Source organism: Pithys albifrons, chromosome 6 (genome assembly GCF_047495875.1).
Source record: "Pithys albifrons albifrons isolate INPA30051 chromosome 6, PitAlb_v1, whole genome shotgun sequence".
Taxonomy (NCBI): Eukaryota; Metazoa; Chordata; class Aves; order Passeriformes; family Thamnophilidae; genus Pithys; species Pithys albifrons.
This window is the reverse complement of record NC_092463.1, coordinates 72,577-93,290: the sequence shown is the minus strand read 5'-3', so window position 1 is coordinate 93,290 and position 20,714 is coordinate 72,577. Positions and strand designations below refer to the sequence as shown.

Here is a 20,714-nt window from a genome sequence, read left to right as displayed (position 1 = left end):
GGCAGAAGACTTCAGAACAGGATCAGCAGCGTCGAGGTCAAGAGGGTACAAGAAAGGCTGTCCTGACAAACTCTCCCGGCCATCACCGGGACAGGCATACACGTAGGAGTGCGGTGGGCACCTTCTGGTTGGCTTTGTGCTGGGCAACTCTCCATGTAAACGGGGTTTGGTGTTATTGGCCTTTTGCCACGGTTCTCCTTTGGCTGCCCATAGAGAGGGGGCGACCTTGGAAGGAGGGTGAGAGTCCGCTTGGCCTCACCTGATAGGCGAATGCAGTTCTCCGGACCGCAGCCCACCGTGTAAGCAGCAGGGCTTTTTTTTCTTTGCCTTGGCACCTTGAGCCTCGTGGCGGCTGCTGGCCACGGTGACCCCCCTGTAGCCTGGGCATGTCACAGCCTGTGTTCATTGTCCAGCTTTGAAGCCGCCATGGGTAGTCAGGGGCTTGAGGTGTCTGGGCAGGCCAGGGCAAGTCTGAGGCCGTGTTCTCCCGCTGCTGGGCGTCAGGAATGGCTCGCCGCAGGTTGCTGCTCAGAGCTTGCTCCCTCTCCTGGGACGTTGCCCCTTTGTGTCTCTGTCTTGTCTTTGTCGGTGTGAGTGAGAGAGCGAGCGTGTCCCTTGGTCCCCCTAGAAAAGCAGGTAGCGTAGCTTAGGCTTCCCAGGAGGGAAAGAGGGGCTCTGTGTAGCAAGCTGTGGGGTGCCATCCGTACTGCACAGCAGCAGAAGGCAATGCTCTCAGACTTGGCCTGGCTTGTGGAGGGGCTTCGAGGCTGGCCAGAGAGCAGAGGCTAGCCTCAGCCCTTCTTTCCGAGGAGGCAGCAAAGCCTCTCGGTGGCCCAGCTGTAGCCTTGGTCCCTTGGTTTCTCTTGGACTCCTGTTCTGTGTCACTGGGTCCCTGAGGATGTTGGGGTTTCTTGGGGGTTTCCCTAGGACACTGTAAGTTCCTGGCGGTCCCCGGGTCTCTGGGGCTGGCAGAGTGCAGCCGTGCTCTGCAGAGAAGAAGTGGAGCACTGAGAGACTCAAGCAAATAAGAAAACCATTCCTGATGTGTAAATTATGTACATATGTAGAGTGTCTTAAGTTTAGAGCCTTTGTTTGTTTAAATAGAAATTGTGTTCTTATAAAGAGCATCTGAAAAATAAAAATCATTGACTTCATTTAAAACAAAAATGTTATGCAAAGATTGTCATCTTTCCAGAGGCTACTTTTTCCTTTAAGTTTCCACAAATCCTGTTCTGAAAAATACTTTGTGCCCATGCTCAGTAGTCCTCTACTGCTGTCAATTGCTCCATGGTTACCTGGAATGTGTATAACTTCTTCTGTGTAATACATTGTATGCAATTATTTATAACATCACGTTGCTTTCACACTGGGTATAAAGATGTACTGTTGCAATTGGCTTTCATCAAGGTTACTTATTTTGACAATAAAATGATCATCTCGCTCCAAAGGAACTGGTAAAACATTCAACTGTGTGAAAATTTTGTGAGCTCAAGAGTATGCACATTGGAATGGAACCTGACCTTTAAGAAGCAGCTGGGCTGCACTCCAAGTGGAGCAGGTAAAAAGTGGTTTGCGTTCAGAATATCAACTCAGAAGACTGTTTTTCAAAAGGGAACTCCAAACTCAATGCTGAATTCTTTACAATGACAACGTGTGCTGATGGTGCACGTGTTCATGGCAGCACTTCCTAATTTCCAAATACCTGCGATTTTCTAGTAATGGTTTCCCCCTGAACTCTGGATCTTCTTTTCTTTTGTTAGTTGATTAAATCCACTCTGTGTAGGGATTTGGTTTAGAGGGTTTTCTGCTGGGTTCTTTTTTGAGGTTTTTTTGGTTGGTTTTCTGCTGTCATGCCTTACATTAGCGTGGCTACAGATGTCAAGAACAATGAGGGCGAAAAGAATCTTGAAGCATTTATATTGTAGTAAATAGTCAAAGGCTGCACTCTCCACTAAATACCGTGTAAGAATATTGTTTTCAAAAAAGCATGGAATTTCAAGGTCAATAAAGAAGAAAACTGTAGCAAATCTGTTGATTCGTTCATCTTTACACTAGTGACTTGATCTTGGGGTCCAAGGCATGGGGCAGCTGTAGCAGCCTCGGGTAAAGAGCTGTTTCCACGTGTGCCCTACTTTTTTTAGGGTAGTTATAGCAATTTGCATAATGAGTGCCATTTATGTTTGTGGGGTGGTATAAATGAGGATGTAAAAACATCCCCTTTGTAACATGCACAGTTCCTTTGGACAGCGGACAGTGTTTTTTCTGAACTCTTGGGATTGATGGAGTACGCTCAGAAATGCCTGCTCTGAAAAGTTGTTTCAATAAACTCATCTGGTGAAGGAGTTGTTGGGGCTGCAACTCGGGAAGCTTTGTTCCTTTAGGAAGGGAGCAAAGGCAATTCCGTGGGTGCCGGCCGACTTTCCACATGTCAGCCCAAAAAGCTGCTGGTGCTGGCAGCAAACAGTCTGTGTGGGGGAGGTAAAGGCCGGGCGGCTCCTGACTGGCACTGCTTGTGGGAGCTTTGGCACGGGAACCTGGAGACCAGGTGAGAAGAGCCGAAATCAACCTAAAAATGGTAACGAAGAAACCAATACAAATAACATAAAATAATAAATCAAATAGGAGGTTTTGTTGGTGGCCGACGGCGGGAGTGGAAGCCGCGGCTGTAGAAAAAGCGCCGTTCCCCCCGCGCCCGTCGATCCACCGACTTCCCGCTCGGGCCCCGGGCGGCATGCGGGGGGGGGAACGAAGGCGCTCGGCTGAGCTGCAGTTCTCGGTCGTGTCCGCCAGGCGGCGCCGGCGAGGCAGACGGGGGGCGGCCGAGGGCGGGATTCGAACCGGCGTTTGGGGAGAGAGAGCCGCGTCCCAGGCGGGCGCCTTGACCGCTCGGCCAGCGGGGCGGGGGCGTGGTCACGGTGGGGCGTGTCCAGCCGGTGCGGGATGGGCGCGGCCACGGGGGGTCGGCACCGCGCTTCGCGCCCTTTAACATTCAAAAAATATGACGAAAACTACATGAAAAATCTAAGAGTCCCCCCGGTGGGGTGCCGCGCCGCCGGCGGGGAGGGGGAGCGAGCAGAGGGCTGGATCCGACGAGACTGACAGGCGCGCCCGCCGGTGGGTGCCGTTCTGCCGGCGGGAAGGCGGAGCTAGCTGGGGGCTGTGCCGCCTCCGGCTTCGCCGCTCTGCCCTCTCTGCTCGCTCCCGGCACGACCCCCGCCCCTCCGCCCCCCCGCCACACGCGGCCCGAGCGGGCCCGAAGCCTCCGCGGCGCGGCCCTGGCCCGGCGCTCCGGGGAACGAGGGGGCTGCGGGCGGCGGGCCCAGCCAAGGAGCCCCTCGGGGCAGCTTAACATTGCAAGTTGCTCGGGCCTCCCCCAGCTCTCCATTTCTTCTCTGCAGAACACAGCTGTATTAGAGTGTAGTAAAATACTGTTATTTTGGTGGATGTCCGGCCTTGCTGCCTGCTAAGTTACAGAAAAACATGAATATAAAGGAAGTACTTTTCATTTAGATGATCAATAGGGCATAGAAGTGTGAGAAAGTAGTTAAAACATGCTGAGAAACCAGGTACAGTATGGTACAAGGTGACTGTATAGCACAAGATGTTCTGTATTGTCAAGGCTGTGTTCCTCTCCCAAGTTGGCTGCAGGCCTCAAGGTAGATACAAATACCCTGGAAACCCAATGGTTAGGGTTGTACAGGGGGTGAGGGAGCTAATGCTGGGAGGAGGTAAATGTGGGCAGGGGTCGTACGACCACTCTGCAACAGGTGAGCATGTGCAGACTGTTGCCACTTATGTAATTAACAGGCGGTGTTTGGCTGCCCCCCGGGCATCACCTTATACTGCGTCCTGGCCCCACGTAGTATAATGGATGGCTGATCAATAAGGACACCAGGAGTGGGGCAGCTGAGCGACACCCATCCTTTCACCGAGCCCACGTTGGCTCCGCGGGGACGCCCGCTAAGCATGGGGGCCGTGCAGCTGCTGCCCATCCTGGTAGTCCTGGCCTGTCTGCTCCAGTGAGCATCAGGGATAGGAATTAAGACCTGAAACATCAACCGTTTTGTATCCTTATGTATTCCTTTCTTAAGTTTGAAGTATTTTATGCTTTTAATTCTCTTTTGTGTTAGGTGTTAGGTATTTTATCCTGTTTATTGTCTTTTGCTAGTTGGTCTTGCAATCCGTGTTATTTTATGGCATTTTATGTCTGCACTTATCTTTTTTCTGCACATGTCCAAAACGAACTGGTACAGTGGCTTTGATGGGCACTTGGAGCAGCCGTGGGCAGTGTGAGTGCAGTCCCGAGAGCAGGGGTTTGTGGGGATGATGGGAGCTGCGTGGCAGGGCCTTGAATTTGGGTGGTTGTTGTTAGGTGTCTTAACGTGGGCTGTAGTTGACCTCTAGATTTCCTGAGGGGAAATGAGACCCTTGAAAAGGTTAAGTTATCAGTGAGCATCTGGGTGAGCATATTAATCCTGGTTTTGCTCAGAGGCAAGTGTACACGGTGTCCAGCAGACTCAGCGGAAGCCGGAGCAGCAGAGCAAGAGGGTGGGTGAGCACTTAGTGTGGTAGGGAAGATGTTGCTTTTGGGTCCGTAAGTATTTTTATTTCTGGCTTCTTTCCTTTCTTAATGTGAATTCGGTGAGCGATGGGTGGCATGGGCTGACTGGCACCAGAGGGGAAATGAGCACGGTGAGTGTTCTGCTTGCTGAGTTGATTTAGACGGTAGTTCTGGGTGTTGTATTCTCGGTGCATCTGAACACCTGCCTTCTAATTTGTTTTTTTCACAGGCAGCCATAGAGCCATCAGGCCAGGGTGACAAAGGTCCGTCTCGTGTGATGTTGCTGTAAAGGAACCTGAGGTAGGGACTTCTGTGGGAATGATGTGCCCTGAGATGATAGGTCAGTTTGTGCCTTTTGCCTCTGGGTGATTTTTTTTTTATCTCTGTCGTTCCCTTTTGGTAACAGGAAACTGTTGTTGCGAACTCTGTAGAAATCATAAAATTACTTTTGAAATACAAATGCTTTCCTTTGCTGTGTGGCATTCAGATCATTATTAAGGTGCTGCCTGTTTTCAGCACTCAGGAGCTGCAGCCTGTAGTCAGTGCTCGTTTGCCAGCTCACTTGCTGGAGGTTGTCTTTCCAGACAGAGGCACTCAGTGGCTGGGGGGATGCAGTTGCTGTGGATTGTGTTCAGGGTGGGTGGGTCTGGCAGGAAGAAGGTACTGAGGTTCCAGGACAAGTCCAAGGCCTAAGGGGGTCAGCAGGCAGGCAGGGACACATCCTCAGGGGGTGGTGTTAGGTGCTGCAGCAAGTCTGTTCCCAATTGAAGGTGTCTCCTGTGAAGGTTGGCAGGAGGTGGGAAGCCGGGCTGGGAATGGGGCTTGGAGGCTGGGGATGAGGAGCCGTTCTGGTGATGGTGTGAGCACAAATCTTGTTTGTGGTACAGCTGTGTCCTGCAGCCTCACAGGGTGATCTCCCCACAGCAGTGTCACAAGGAAGAGACAAGACATCCTCTAGCTGGCTGGAGTGCAGGAAAGGAGGGGGAACATTGCAGAGTGGAGTCTGTACTGGGAGATGGGGCCCCATCTTCAGACAGGTGAGGTGAGTGAGGGGACTCAGGCAGCAGTCTCCCAAGAAAGGGAGGTTACAGCCCAAACACGCTTGAAAATTAAATTCATGGGTGGGTGGATGTGAACCTACACAGATCCCTTATTTTTTTATGTTTTCTAGGGTGTCTGCAACCTTGCAGCTGCCAGCCCAAAGCAACAGAGAATGAACAGGTGAGAGGTGACAGTGGAGCATCATCAGATGGCAACTACTGTGGGAACGCCTTTAGGCATCCTTTAAGGCAGTGTGCCAGTACATGGCTTGGCCTTTGTTTTTCTGCAGGGGATGCACACAAGCTCAGGGAACCAAAGCCAGCCACTGATTAGCTGACTGACAAGGTTGGGTGGTCTTTCGCCAGCCTTGTGTGTAATGCCAAAGTCTCACAGGGCTCAGAGATCTAAGCATTTGTCTTTCTATTTGCAGGTGCCATCTGGGAAGCCTGTGGAAAGAGAGGAGCATTCCAGGTGCTTGAGGGAGGACACAAGAGGACCAGGGGTGCACTGAACTTGGAGCAACTTTGGCTGTCACTCAGCCAGGTAATCCAGTTTGATGACAGCTGCCCCCTGGAGCTGGTGAGCCGAGGACCTCGGTGCACTTAGGGGATGGTGAGTAGTGGAATTGTTGGGCTTTGGGTGAGGTGCTGCTAAACTCAGGCATAGATTGAGGTTTTCTTTCTTGTAGCTGACTAAGAAAATAAGCTGGTGACTGCAGGAACCTCTGAGGGATCCGAGGCAACCTTCCTTTGTGTTGAAGAAGGATTTGCATCGCCATCTCTGTGAAAGATAAGTCGAGGGCCGTGACCTGGAGAGGGGAGGAGAGCAGGACACTGGGGTGGGAGTGGAATACGGGACTGATTTAGAAGTTAGTGTAGGGGAAAGGGATGTCTGATACTGGTCCCTTATTGCATGTAAAGGCAGTGGCTCACTTTTGGCCACAACAGCAGGGGCTGTGCAGGGCAGAGCAGTTCCAGTCTGTGTTGTATGGTTTCTCTAGTCCAACTTCGATGTCTTGTGACTCTCTGGGATCAGATGCCTTTGCATTCTGTCCTGGAGGGGCTTATGGGAAGTGCCCGCCGTCCTGCCTGGGGTCTCAAAGGCGTCCTCTGCACAGTTGCAGATTTTGTCATTTCCTTGCCTTGCAAGCTTGCACGTGTATCAGAATTCCATCTTGGAATTTTGCAGTCAGGTGTCTTTAACAGCCCAATTTTAGGCCGTGTCATCCATCAGCTGTGCCCTTGTGCCATGTGTCTGAAAGGAGGAGGACTTGTTCTTTGCACCCTTCTCTTCCTGCATCCCAAATGTAGCATTCTTGTGCAGTCCTTTTTCAGCTTGTATCAGAGTGTAGTAAAATACTATTATTTTGGTGGATGTCTGGCCTTGCTGCCTGCTAAGTTACAGAAAATCATAAATATAAATGAAGTACTTTTCATTTAGATGATCAATAGGGCATAGAAGGGTGAGAAAGTAGTTAAAACATGCTGAGAAACCAGGTACAGTATGGTACAAGGTGACTGCGTAGCACAAGATGTTCTGTATTGTCAAGGCTGTGTTCCTCTCCCAGGTTGGCTGCAGGCCTCAAGGTAGATACAAATACCCTGGAAACCCAATGGTTAGGGTTGTACAGGGGGTGAGGGAGCTAATGCTGGGAGGAGGAAAATGTGGGCAGGGGTTGTACGACCACTCTGCAACAGGTGAGCATGTGCAGACTGTTGCCACTTATGTAATTAACAGGCGGTGTTTGGCTGCCCCCCCGGGCATCACCTTATACTGCGTCCTGGCCCCACGTAGTATAATGGATGGCTGATCAATAAGGACACCAGGAGTGGGGCAGCTGAGCGACACCCATCCTTTCACCGAGCCCACGTTGGCTCCGCGGGGACGCCCGCTAAGCATGGGGGCCGTGCAGCTGCTGCCCATCCTGGTAGTCCTGGCCTGTCTGCTCCAGTGAGCATCAGGGATAGGAATTGACCTGAAACATCAACCGTTTTGTATCCTTATGTATTCCTTTCTTAAGTTTGAAGTATTTTATTCTTTTTATTCTCTTTTGTATTAGGTGTTAGGTATTTTATCCTGTTTATTGTCTTTTGCTAGTTGGTCTTGCAAACAATGCTGTTTGTGGTATTTTATGACTGTGCTTATCTTGATTCTGGACATCTGTCTAAAACAAACTGGTACAGTGGCATTGATGGGCTCTTCTTGTGCAAGGTCCTTTTCTTTGAGCCTGTTGGGAGGCTTCCTCAGAGCATTCTCAGCTCACTAATATGTAGGTCGCACTGTTCAACAGGGTTTCGGTTCTTGCAGTTGCTCTTCTCCCTGAGAGCTTTCTCTCATCATCACTCCGCATGTTTGTAGTGTAATGTCTCTGGTGTGCCTTTGTTTGGCCTGGAGCTGTTCTGCCCTGCTGTGCAGGCTGGAGGGAGCAGGTGGAGTAGCTAGAACAGTCTCCCGTTAACACATGTTTGGTACATTTAGGTGGTTAAGATGCACTTGGAGCAGCCGTGGGCAGTGTGAGTGCAGTTCCAAGAGCAGGGTTTGTGGGGATGATGGGAGCTGCATAGCAGGGACTTGAATTTGGGTGGTTGTTCTAAGGTGTCCTAATGTGGGCTGTAGTTGAACTCTGGATTTCCTGAGGGGAAATGAGAACTTTGCAAAGTTGAAGTTACCAGTGGGCATCTGGGTGACCATATTAATCCTGGTTTTGCTCAGAGGCAGGTGGCCAAGATATCCAGCAGACTCAGAGGAAGCTGGAGCAGCAGATCAGGAGGGTGGATCAGCACTCAATGTGGCAGGTAAGATGTTACTTTTGGGTCTGTGAGTACTTTAATCTTTGGCCTTTTTCTTCTTCTTGGGAAGGTGTTGAGCGATGGGTGCGTGGCATGGTTGTCTTGCATGGTCTTTAAAGGTAAGAACAGGAAAGAAACTGAAGGGTCTTGAGCCCAGGGTTCTGTTTTATTTTCTTTGAGAGAGGAAAATTGGAAATAATTTATCATTATTATGGTTTTTCCATCTTTAAAAGGAGCTCATGATTGCTTTTGCTTTCTCTTCCTACAATTTCCAATCCTGCTCCCCTGGAACAGGTGCCTCTGGTGCTGCCCCAGTCACTGGTGTGGTTTCTGTGGCTGTGAGAGGTTTCCTGAGGACCCTTCCACCTGTTGCTTATTCCTGAGTGCAAAGTTAGGCTTTTTTGGGCAGCCAGGGCACCTCAGATCCTGGGGCTTGTTTAAACCCTGCTCTCTGCTTTAGAAGTTTCTGGGGCAGGTAAACTATTTGTCTTGATATTGTAGTACAGAAAGAAATCAAGGAGGTTAAAAAGTATTGGCATTGAATTGGGAATATTCAAAGATCTTGGTGTGACAGTTCTTAGGGGTGGATCTTAAGCACATAAGTCTGTGTTATTGTAGTGTAGGACAGAACAAAGTGGTGTCTGAGGGACAGGGACTGATGGAATTTGGAGCCATTCCTGCCCAGGACAGCTGTATGACCTGACTCGCTGTGTGACTTGGGGCTTCTGCCTCCTTCTAGCCTCACAAAACTGTTTGGTTCTGGAGTGAGATGCATTTTTGGGCCTTTGGGAAAAAGGGTTTGCAAGTCCCCCATGCAGTGAAGCCACGTGTGCAAAGGGGAGCTTTGACATGGTGTGTTTTTGACAACTCCAGGTGCCTTTTGGTGAAATGGCTCGTGGGGCTCTGAGTGTTGAAGTGTCTCATCTCCGAACACACAGCCCTTGCTCGTTCAGCATCTCACAAGGCAGGGGAGTCAGTGTGCAAGGTGGCACAGGGCTGTGTGTTAGTGCAGGGTGGCCCTGGAGCTGCTGAGAGAAGAGGCTGCTGGCCTGTGCTGAATGTTCCAGCCCTCTGAGCTCTGGGGGCCCCTGGGCTGTGCAGGTGTGATGCTGGGGCAGGGGAAGGAAGGCCTGGTTGGGAGGGATGTAGGAGCAGAGAGACACTTTGTGCTGCCTGGAAGATCTATGGAAAAAGCAAACAAACAGTAAGTTGCACTGTTTGCTACTCGTGGAAGGAGAGAGATTTTTAAGTCATGATGTATTTCTGTTGTCCTGGTTTTTTTTCCACTAGAACCTTGGGGTTTTTTCCCTCCTTTTTCCATGTCTGCTGTATTGGGTGTCACAAGGAGGGCTTCCTTCTTCCCGCGGGCTCTTGGGAGTTGGTGGCAGTTGTGCTTTTTCTGAAGGTGTATCCAAGTGTGCTACTGAAAGGGATATTTTCTCTTGTGAAAGTATTTGATCTGGATTGACAGTACAGGTATTTCTTTAATCATGTAGCCAGCTGTGGTAAGAATTTTATTTAAAAAGTGATTCTGTTTAGAGACTTTTAGTCTTGTTGCACACAGGGTACAAAGCTGCTGGGAAAATGAACAGAGAAGGGAGCTCTTCTGCCCCTCTTTTGGGGAGCTGAGGGCAGTGGGCTGTCCTGGGGAAGGGGCTCTGTGTTTGGGGATGCCGGGAGGTCTGGCTGCTGGCAGTGAGCAGGGGGCAGGAGTGGGATCAGCAGGATGGGGGGGCCTGTGTGCAAACCAGTGGCCTCTCTGGCAGTTGGAATCCTGGAGCAGGCAGAGCAGCACTGGGCTGAGCCTGGTGGTGGGTGGATTGCCAGGATGCAGGAGGGGATAACACAGGGGTATCAAGTTCTCTGTCCCAGGACTACAGTGTGGTGCCTCTGAGCTTGTTGTCAGCAAGGCTAAAAATGGCACTAATTACTCACTGTGGACCAATACCCCAAAGTCATCTTTTTTTTCTCTCTCATTTGCTTTCTGACTCCTCATGCAGGATTTGAGATATCCAGTCTCAGCTGTGGCTTAGGCAGAGCATGGTGGGGTCCACTGGAACCTCAGCTCACAGAGTGGTGGGAGCAGCGTTGGAGCAACCCCGGAGTGTCCTGGGAGCCCTGGACATGCTGTTTCCTCTGCAGAGCCGGTGTTGTACCCCAGCTGGGTGCCTTCAGCCTGTGCTCCCTGAGCTGCAGCTCCCCTGGGGGTAACCCTAAAGTGAGATTGGCAGCTGAGGAAGAAGCAAGGCCGTGTGTGGGGAGCAGCATGTTGAGAGGGGGTATGAGGCATGCTGGGAATTTTTGGGGTTTTTCCTTGGTTTTCTGATTTCCTGTTTGGAAACAAATCAAACTGAAGGGACTTTGTGAATTGCTTTGTAGAGAACTGCCACCCTCATAAAATGCACAAATACTGACTTGGCTGCAGGCCACAAGATAGATACAGATACCCTGGAACCACAAGGGTGAAGATTGTACAGGAGGGTGAGAGAGGTAACGAGGGGAGGAAGATAATGCAGGCAGGGGTAATACGGCCACTCCCTGACAGGCAACATGTGCAGACTGTTGCCACTTATGTAATTAACAGGCGGTGTTTGGCTGCCCCCCGGGCATCACCTTATACTGCGTCCTGGCCCCACGTAGTATAATGGATGGCTGATCAATAAGGACACCAGGAGTGGGGCAGCTGAGCGACACCCATCCTTTCACCGAGCCCACGTTGGCTCCGCGGGGACGCCCGCTAAGCATGGGGGCCGTGCAGCTGCTGCCCATCCTGGTAGTCCTGGCCTGTCTGCTCCAGTGAGCATCAGGGATAGTGAGTAAGCCCTGAACCATCAACTGTTTTGCATCCTTATGTATCCTTTTATTAAGTTTTAAGTATTTTATTATTTTTGTTCTCTCTTGTGTTAAGTGTTTAGGTATTTTATCCTGTTTATTCTCCTTTGTTTGTTGGTATTGCAATAAATGCTATTTCTCTGACTGTGCTGACCTTGATTCCAGATGGAACTGATACACCATGTCTTGGGAGTAACATTCTATTGCAGAAGAGAGGGGATGTGGGATGGAGCTGTGGACCTTGGGCACCTGAGAAAAAATCCCCATTCTCTTTGGTTCCCCCCTTCTTTGTCCACCTGCATCTATCCCTTCTCCCCTCTGTCTTATGACTCCATCTTGGTACCCACCCTCCCTCTTCTTTTTCATGTTTGGGGTTGAGTCAAAAGTGTTATGGGGGGAGTCTGGGGCTGATAAGGTGATGAGCAGCGTCCCAATGTCTCTGGAGTGTGAGGATGGGGTGCAGGTGCATGAGGGATGAAGGGGGGTCCTGTGGGGTCCAGCAAAAAAGGGAGGCTACAGCCCCAATGCTTGAAAACGCAGGGGGGAGTTGTGTGTGTAAAACTAATAAGAAAAATAATGTTTCTCCTTTTCCTGTATGTTCAATTTCCATATCAATTTACACCGAAATGGAATTCAAAATAGAGCCCTATATCTCGGTATTATATACAGGGTTTGGGAATATGAGAAATTGGAAAGGGGGGATGTTGAAAATAGGAGTTTTGTATTTACAAATGAAACAAACTGAAGGGCTTGTCCGTGCGATAAATTGCGCTCGCTGTGCCGGTGCCAGCAGCTCCCGCTCTGTGTATCGGGTGTTCTCCCTGTGCCCTGTGCCATGCAATGCGCTCGCTGGGCCGGCAGCAGCAGCAGCTCCAGCTCTGTGTGTCCGGAGCTCTCTGCGTGCTCTGTGCCATGCAATGCGCTCGCTGTGCCGGCAGCAGCAGCAGCTCCCGCTCTGTGTATCGGGTGTTCTCTGTGTGCCCTGTGCCATGCAATGCGCTCGCTGTGCCGGCAGCAGCAGCAGCTCCCGCTCTGTGTATCGGGTGTTCTCCCTGTGCCCTGTGCCATGCAATGCGCTCGCTGTGCCGGCAGCAGCAGCAGCTCCCGCTCTGTGTGTCCGGAGCTCTCTGTGTGCCCTGTGCCATGCAATGCGCTCGCTGTGCCGGCAGCAGCTCCCGCTCTGTGTGTCCGGAGCTCTCTCTGTGTGCCCTGTGCCATGCAATGCGCTCGCTGGGCCGGCAGCAGCAGCAGCTCCAGCTCTGTGTGGCCGGAGCTCTCTCTCTGTGCCCTGTGCCATGCAATGCGCTCGCTGTGCCGGCAGCAGCAGCAGCTCCCGCTCTGTGTATCGGGTGTTCTCTGTGTGCCCTGTGCCATGCAATGCGCTCGCTGTGCCGGCAGCAGCAGCAGCTCCCGCTCTGTGTGTCCGGAGCTCTCTGTGTGCCCTGTGCCATGCAATGCGCTCGCTGTGCCGGCAGCAGCAGCAGCTCCCGCTCTGTGTATCGGGTGTTCTCTGTGTGCCCTGTGCCATGCAATGCGCTCGCTGTGCCGGCAGCAGCAGCAGCTCCCGCTCTGTGTATCGGGTGTTCTCTGTGTGCCCTGTGCCATGCAATGCGCTCGCTGTGCCGGCAGCAGCAGCAGCTCCCGCTCTGTGTATCGGGTGTTCTCTGTGTGCCCTGTGCCATGCAATGCGCTCGCTGTGCCGGCAGCAGCAGCAGCTCCCGCTCTGTGTATCGGGTGTTCTCTGTGTGCCCTGTGCCATGCAATGCGCTCGCTGTGCCGGCAGCAGCAGCAGCTCCCGCTCTGTGTGTCCGGAGCTCTCCCTGTGCCCTGTGCCATGCAATGCGCTCGCTGTGCCGGCAGCAGCAGCAGCAGCAGCTCCCGCTCTGTGTGTCCGGAGCTCTCTGTGTGCCCTGTGCCATGCAATGCGCTCGCTGTGCCGGCAGCAGCAGCAGCTCCCGCTCTGTGTATCGGGTGTTCTCTCTGTGCCCTGTCCGGGCCCAGCGCTGGCGGCACCGCAACCGGACCTTCGCGCATGCGCAGCGCCTCGCCCGCAGTGCCGTGTCACGTGGTACTGAAGGGCGGAATGGAAGCAGAGGGAGCAGCTTGGCAGGGTGTGCTTTGCTTGATCAAGTCTTGCCTCTTTTTCCCTTTTCTTAGCAGGGCTTATCTGCCTTGCCTCGGAAGGAAGGGAATGTCCCGCAACTGTTTTCTTTTTCTGCGCTTCTCTGGCGCTGAGTCTGTGCCTGGGCCGTGCCACCTCTGTGGGTGTTGTCAGCGCTCGGGCGAGGCTTAAAATGTCCCGTAATTCGGGGGGCGGTTGTGCCACACTCAAGATGGCGGCGGGGGGGCTGCAACTCTATTGTTCCGCTTTGCACTCTATGGCCTTGGAGGTCTGGGCCGTCACCTCCGGCCTGCACTCAAGATGGCCGCCCGGACTACAATCAAGCTGGCGTCCGTAGGCCCCCTCGGCTCTGATCGGCGGTTACCCGCCTGTCTGATCCCGAGCCTGCCCCCGCTCGCCGCGCCATCTCCCCGCGGGCTTCCCGCCCTGGGCCGGGACCGGGGGGGCTCGGCGGCGGCGGAGGATCGCGGCCGGCAGGCAGTCACCGGCGCCGGCAGCCCCGATCGGCGCCGCGGCGGGCACCGCCAGGACCCCGCGCCGGGAGCGCGCAGCTTCCGTTCGGCCCGGCCTGGGCCGCCGTGCACCCGCTGTCGGCCCTGCATTGCCGCGGTGTCCCCGCGAGCGGCACATGGCGACAGAGCCGGTCCCCCGCCAGAGCGGCACAGAGGCCGGGCGGGCCCTCGAGGAGGTCCCGGCAGCGACGGCAGGGGCGGGACCCGAGAAACAGTTTTGCTGCTCCTGGGAAGAGTCAGGTCCCGGGGAAGTAAATCCTGAGTTGCCTGTTGAGCCTGGCAGAGACGCGGGGGCCGGGACAGTGCGGGGAGGCGGCGCTGACTGCGGGGTCTGGAGGGAGAAGCGGCTGAAGCTGCGCGGGCTGTGCTTGTTCCCCGCCGTCCCCTCCGGCTCCCCGGGACTGCAGGGAATCCCCTTGGCTTCATGTTTGCTTTCCTTGCAGCCTGGAGTGTTGGGGGGATTCCTGAAGCTGATTGCCTTGAAAGCCAGTGATCCCCAAGGCTTTGACCTGCTAAACAGCATCATGAAGCATATGCCCCCGTGAGTATGAGCTCAAATTGCATTCAAAACTGACTTCTGTGGGCTTTGGTTCTGCAGTGTGCAGTCATGCCAAAGGTTAACACTTCAGGAGCAAAAATGTCACATTTATCAGTTAAAGAGATGGGAACAACTTTATCTGTGTTTTCTGTAAAGTGACAGCACCAGTCAAAGCCCACTGTGAACTGAATAACTGTTCTTTTAAATTTCCAGTGAATCAGTTGACTGGTACAGGAAACAGGTCTTCATTCTGCTATTCCAAAGACTTCCAAGTTCCAAACCAACAAAACTTATCAAAAGTAAGCTCCTTGCTCTGAAAAGCTCCAGTGTGACACGAGTGGTTCAGAGTGTGCAGTTGCACAGATCAGGCATCCTGTACATGGGTGGGACTCTGGTGGCTCCAGGGACTTGCTCCAAATGCTCTGGAGTCAAGGGGACATAAAGGGCAGTGGCCACAGCAGGTGACACTCCATGAAAACTGAGGGAATGGAACTAAAGGACTTGTGTAGTTCTCCTCCTTTCCTGGTGTGTGTGATGTCGTTACTTGTCTGAAAGTGTCTCCATTTAATCTCCAGCTAATAGCAACACACTTGCCCTGTCACACAGCACAGCCATTCTGACCACTGCTCTCTGCAGTTTGTGTTCATGCTGGGAAACATTCCATGCTTTTGTGTCATTTTGGCCTTCATGGGAATAAAGTTCTGAGGAAGGGTTTACGTTCCTCTGTCAAAGCTGTGACACATTGTTGAAATCATCCCCAGGCAGATGGCCATGCTGATGAAATTCGTGATGTTATCTCTACACAGATCACACAAGGTCTGTTATTAATCCTTTAAAATCTGCTTGATGCCTCCTGTAGAGGAGCAAGAATTACAGGGTTCTTCCAATGGTGTTCCACCAACCAAATGGAAGTGGTGCTTCCAGCGTTCCACGTTTCAGTGTTGTGGTGCCCGAGAAGATGAGCAGTTTTTAGGCAAACTTTGGAGCAGCAAGTTAATGCCCTTCAGTAAAAGGGAACATTTATGAAGGCTGCCCTTTCTGTCTCCTTCTTAGAATGCATTTTGCTGCTGACTCTAAAGCAATTCTCTTGTTTTCATCTGGAGTTTTACTTCATCCTTTTTCTCGTTGCTTTCTCCTCTTCATTAACTAGTATGGCACAGGAAATGGGGCATGAGCTCTGCAGGAAATACTTGGCAGCATACAGCCAAAGGGAGTGTGTTCTGTTGGCTTGGGTTGTATTTCAGGCTGCTGTGCAGTTTTTGCCTTTGAAGCAGGAAAGAGTTGTCTCTCTGGCTGAAATGGCAAAGGAGGTTTGGCGCTAATCTGACTGCCCGGGTGCCTCTCCTTTTGGGGTTCATTTCTGATTTTCTGCCCACAGTTCCTCACTGATAGTTCAAGTTACTGATCTCCTGAGCGGGTCATAAAAGGGAAGGATTGCTGTCTCCGGTTTTTATCCTTTGTAAAAAGTTTGTATGTGCAAACATCTATGTAAGAGGGCAGCAATTGTTAAGAAACAAATTGTCTTGTGTTCTCTGTTTCCTGGTGCTTTGTGTGGTTTCTGCTTTTCTTTGGTCACCATAGGGTGATAAATCGTTCTGATACTTTTTCTCTAACTGTCATACTAGGATGTTTGAAACGGGCTTGGAGAAAATGATGATTCCTGAAATCCAGAAAGAGTCTGGGACAAGTTGAAAAGCAGATCCGTGCTGTTGGCATCACCAAGACATTAACAGAATGTCCTCCCGTGATGGACACTGAGTACCCCAAGCTGTGGTAGGTGCCACACTTCTTCAGGGTCTGCTGGTGATGCTGTTGGAGGTCTGGAAAGTAGGAGCTTTCACCAGAATAGGCCCCTCCAATAAACTCCTTTGGCATTTCTTCAGGCCCACTGTTGTGGTGAGACTCAGCTTGAGGCTTTTCATACCTTTTCATCCTTCACTGCACAAAGGGAAGTGTGTTTTCAAAGCAAATGGCAGAGCTGGTTTGAGATGTGTTTGAGCCTGGATTTGGCTGAGTAGAGCTCCACTGAAGGGAATTAGGCTACTGTCAGCTTGCATTCCTTCTGGAAAGCTGGGCCCACTTTTGACTTGTAACTGTCATAGTCAGGAGGCCTGAGAATACTCACAACCTGGCAGGCTGTAGTGTCTTAGCCTGAAAGTGGAATCTGGGGGAAAGCTCTGGAGACTGAAAGGCAGTCCAGCAGTCTGGGGGCTCAGGTAGCCCAAATTGAATGACAGTAACCGGATCCAGGACTAGAACTCTTTTTGAATGTACTTAGAGAAAAGCTGTAATCTGGAAAAGAATTGCTATTCTTGGGTTTGTATCACAGCAATTTGAGCTGCTAAAAAATGAGGGCATTGCTGATGCTGTTAATATGAGCAGCTGCATTGTGCCTGGAAAGGACCCAGACCCACAGTCCTAGTGCAGCTTCCCTGGGACAGGGACGGTGCCAGGAGTTAAGCAAGTCCCTGCAAAGGGGTTCCAGGTAATCTGAGTGTTCTTGTGAAGCACAGGCTGTCCTCACCTGTTCACTGTTCCCCTCCCCTCTCCCCCCAGGATTCCTTTGCTGCAGGCCCTCCCTCCTTGGCTTGTTTGAGCTGCCTGAGGATGGCATGACACAACCCCTGACAAGGAGCACTTCATTGACACAGAGGATACTCCAGGCTGTGAGACTGCATTCTCCCAGCTGGCCTTTGCTGGGAAGGAAGAACATGATCCTGTGGGGCAAATGGTGAACAATCCCAGGATCCAGCTGGCCCAGTCTCTGCACAAACTGTTCACAGCGTGCCCAGGCAGGGTAGGTGGCTTGGGCTCTGCATCCCTGGGCTGCATTCAGCAGAGAAGAAATGCCTCTGTGAGAATGGTCTCTTGCTAAGGTTTGATAATCAGCAAAATGAAGTGTGTTGTAGGCAGAAGGCAAGATCTTGCTGTGTCTTCTTGTTCATTGGAACTTGGCTTTTGTAAGGTTTTCCTGGTAACCTCAGAAAGGCCTTATTTTTCACAGCACTTAGTTTAGCAATCAGCTCAAATATATGCTATTTAAAAGATGAAGATTTATCCACTTGATGGCCTATAACTAATGGTTGTCTCCTGTTCAGTTGCATGGACGTGGGAGATTCAGGCAGCTCATATAAAATTAGACATTTTGAGTGCACAGCTAACTCTTACCCCAGATAGTGTTTGTTTTGTTCAAGATTTGGGTAAGTAAAGATTGTCTGAGAGATGAGCTGTTTCTCCCTCCATAACTGCTGCTCTCAGAGTGTCTGAGCTTGTGCCCTGTGCATGAAGAGCCATGGCAGTGGCTGAGTGTCCCTGAGCCCTCAGCTGTGTCTACGCTGCAGGTTCTGTGCCTGCTGAGTGTCCCTGAGCCCTCTGCTGTGTCTGTGCTGCAGGTTCTGTGCCTGCTGAGTGTCCCTGAGCCCTCTGCTGTGTCTGTGCTGCAGGTTCTGTGCCTGCTGAGTGTCCCTGAGCCCTCTGCTGTGTCTGTGCTGCAGGTTCTGTGCATGCTGAGTGTCCCTGAGCCCTCTGCTGATTCTGTGCTGCTCTGTCTGTGCCTGCTGAGTGTCCCTGAGCCCTCTGCTGTGTCTGTGCTGCAGGTTCTGTGCCTGCTGAGTGTCCCTGAGCCCTCTGCTGTGTCTGTGCTGCAGGTTCTGTGCATGCTGAGTGTCCCTGAGCCCTCTGCTGTGTCTGTGCTGCTCTGTCTGTGCCTGCTGAGTGTCCCTGAGCCCTCAGCTGTGTCTGTGCTGCTCTGTCTGTGCCTGCTGAGTGTCCCTGAGCCCTCAGCTGTGTCTGTGCTGCAGTTTCTGTGCCTGCTGAGTGTCCCTGAGCCCTCTGCTGTGTCTACGCTGCAGGTTCTGTGCCTGCTGAGTGTCCCTGAGCCCTCTGCTGTGTCTGTGCTGCAGGTTCTGTGCATGCTGAGTGTCCCTGAGCCCTCTGCTGTGTCTGTGCTGCTCTGTCTGTGCCTGCTGAGTGTCCCTGAGCCCTCTGCTGTGTCTGTGCTCCTCTGTCTGTGCCTGCTGAGTGTCCCTGAGCCCTCTGCTGTGTCTGTGCTGCAGCTTCTGTGGATGCTGAGTGTCCCTGAGCCCTCTGTTGTGTCTGTGCTGCTCTGTCTGTGCATGCTGAGTGTCCCTGAGCCCTCAGCTGTGTCTGTGCTGCTCTGTCTGTGCCTGCTGAGTGTCCCTGAGCCCTCAGCTGTGTCTGTGCTGCAGGTTCTGTGCCTGCAAACTCTCCAAAAAAGGAGAAAAATTAATGTAAGTACAAAAAAATCAATTTAAAAAATCAAAATTTAAAAAGATAAAGCTAACAAGTGTGACAAAAGAGCAACCAAAAATGACATAAAATAAAAAATAAAATAAGAGCTTTCGCTATTGGGCGACGGTGGGAGTGGAAGGCGCGGCTGCAGAGAAAGAGCCGCTCCCCGGCCCGTGCAGCGCCTTCGCCGCTCGGGTCCCGGCGGGCATTCGTGGTGGTGGGGGCTGGACTGCGGTGCAGTTCCCGGCCGTGTCCGCCAGGCGGCGCCGGCGAGGCAGACGGGGGCGGCCGAGGGAGGGATTCGAACCGGCGATTGGGGAGAGAGAGCCGCGTCCCAGGCGGGCGCCTTGACCGCTCGGCCAGCGGGGCGGGGGCGTGGCCAGCAAGGCGGGGGCGTGCCCGCCCTGCACGGCCCGTAATGGTAAAAACGGAATAAAAGAAATAAAATTAAAAATAAAATTAAAAATTTGAGGAAACCGACATGACAAAGGAATGAGTCCCGGAAGCGTCGGTGGAACCCAGAAGGCTTTGCGGCGCCTCGTTTTATTTTGCAGGCTTTGTAAAATAAAAAATACAGGAAAGTGTGCAAACCAAATCCATAAAAAAAAGGAAGTCCCGGTAGATCCCGGGGGGTGTTTGGCGTCTCTGGTGTTCCTTCTGTGTCCACGAGTGTCCCAGAAGGCTTCCGGGAGATGGTGGGAGTCCCTGGGGGGTCTCCTGGGGGCATTGGGGGTCCTTGGGGGTTCCTGTAGGACCATGGAGGTACCTGGAAGTCTCGGAGTGGGACGGGGGCGGTGGGGCGGGGAGCGTTTTAAGTCCCTGGGAGAATCGTGGCGGTCCCCGGGAGGTACTCGGGGTCTCCACTTCTCCCGGGGCAGCCAGAGTCCAGCTGTGTTCTGCAGAGAAGAAATGGAGAGCTGGGGGAGGCCCGAGCAACTTGCAATGTTAAGCTGCCCCGAGGGGCTCCTTGGCTGGGCCCGCCGCCCGCAGCCCCCTCGTTCCCCGGAGCGCCGGGCCAGGGCCGCGCCGCGGAGGCTTCGGGCCCGCTCGGGCCGCGTGTGGCGGGGGGGCGGAGGGGCGGGGGTCGTGCCGGGAGCGAGCAGAGAGGGCAGAGCGGCGAAGCCGGAGGCGGCACAGCCCCCAGCTAGCTCCGCCTTCCCGCCGGCAGAACGGCACCCACCGGCGGGCGCGCCTGTCAGTCTCGTCGGATCCAGCCCTCTGCTCGCTCCCCCTCCCCGCCGGCGGCGCGGCACCCCACCGGGGGGACTCTTAGATTTTTCATGTAGTTTTCGTCATATTTTTTGAATGTTAAAGGGCGCGAAGCGCGGTGCCGACCCCCCGTGGCCGCGCCCATCCCGCACCGGCTGGACACGCCCCACCGTGACCACGCCCCCGCCCCGCTGGCCGAGCGGTCAAGGCGCCCGCCTGGGACGCGGCTCTCTCTCCCCAAACGCCGGTTCGAATCCCGCCCTCGGCCGCCCCCCGTCTGCCTCGCCGGCGCCGCCTGGCGGACACGACCGAGAACTGCAGCTCAGCCGAGCGCCTTCGTTCCCCCCCCCGCATGCCGCCCGGGGCCCGAGCGGGAAGTCGGTGGATCGACGGGCGCGGGGGGAACGGCGCTTTTTCTACAGCCGCGGCTTCCACTCCCGCCGTCGGCCACCAACAAAACCTCCTATTTGATTTATTATTTTATGTTATTTGTATTGGTTTCTTCGTTACCATTTTTAGGTTGATTTCGGCTCTTCTCACCTGGTCTCCAGGTTCCCGTGCCAAAGCTCCCACAAGCAGTGCCAGTCAGGAGCCGCCCGGCCTTTACCTCCCCCACACAGACTGTTTGCTGCCAGCACCAGCAGCTTTTTGGGCTGACATGTGGAAAGTCGGCCGGCACCCACGGAATTGCCTTTGCTCCCTTCCTAAAGGAACAAAGCTTCCCGAGTTGCAGCCCCAACAACTCCTTCACCAGATGAGTTTATTGAAACAACTTTTCAGAGCAGGCATTTCTGAGCGTACTCCATCAATCCCAAGAGTTCAGAAAAAACACTGTCCGCTGTCCAAAGGAACTGTGCAT

The 20,714-nt window shown here is 53.0% G+C and overlaps 1 protein-coding gene and 1 long non-coding RNA gene across 7 annotated transcripts; both read left to right on the top strand.

Annotated features, from left to right (window-relative positions):
• The first annotated feature begins 5,524 nt into the window (after nt 1–5,524).
• LOC139673666 (uncharacterized) lies at nt 5,525–6,107 on the top strand. Its single transcript, XR_011698175.1, has 3 exons — nt 5,525–5,598; nt 5,733–5,782; nt 6,033–6,107. It is a non-coding gene; the product is annotated as an uncharacterized lncRNA (long non-coding RNA).
• A 7,176-nt stretch (nt 6,108–13,283) lies between these two features.
• On the top strand, nt 13,284–17,621 carry LOC139673539 (uncharacterized). 6 transcript variants are annotated; one of them, XR_011698137.1, is made up of 5 exons: nt 13,284–13,334; nt 14,301–14,398; nt 14,609–14,694; nt 16,021–16,168; nt 16,952–17,621. XR_011698137.1 is itself a non-coding variant. In XM_071559296.1 (3 exons), the coding sequence occupies exons 1-3, from the start codon at nt 13,974–13,976 to the stop codon at nt 17,128–17,130; spliced, it is 690 nt and encodes a 229-aa protein (XP_071415397.1). In that variant the 5' UTR covers nt 13,598–13,973; the 3' UTR covers nt 17,131–17,621. The 6 variants fall into 6 exon arrangements, 2 of the variants coding, with proteins under 2 accessions (XP_071415397.1, XP_071415398.1); XR_011698136.1 differs by lacking the exon at nt 13,284–13,334 and having other exon boundaries at nt 13,598–14,398; nt 16,043–16,168; XR_011698138.1 differs by lacking the exon at nt 13,284–13,334 and having other exon boundaries at nt 13,599–14,398.
• The last annotated feature ends 3,093 nt before the right edge of the window (nt 17,622–20,714 follow it).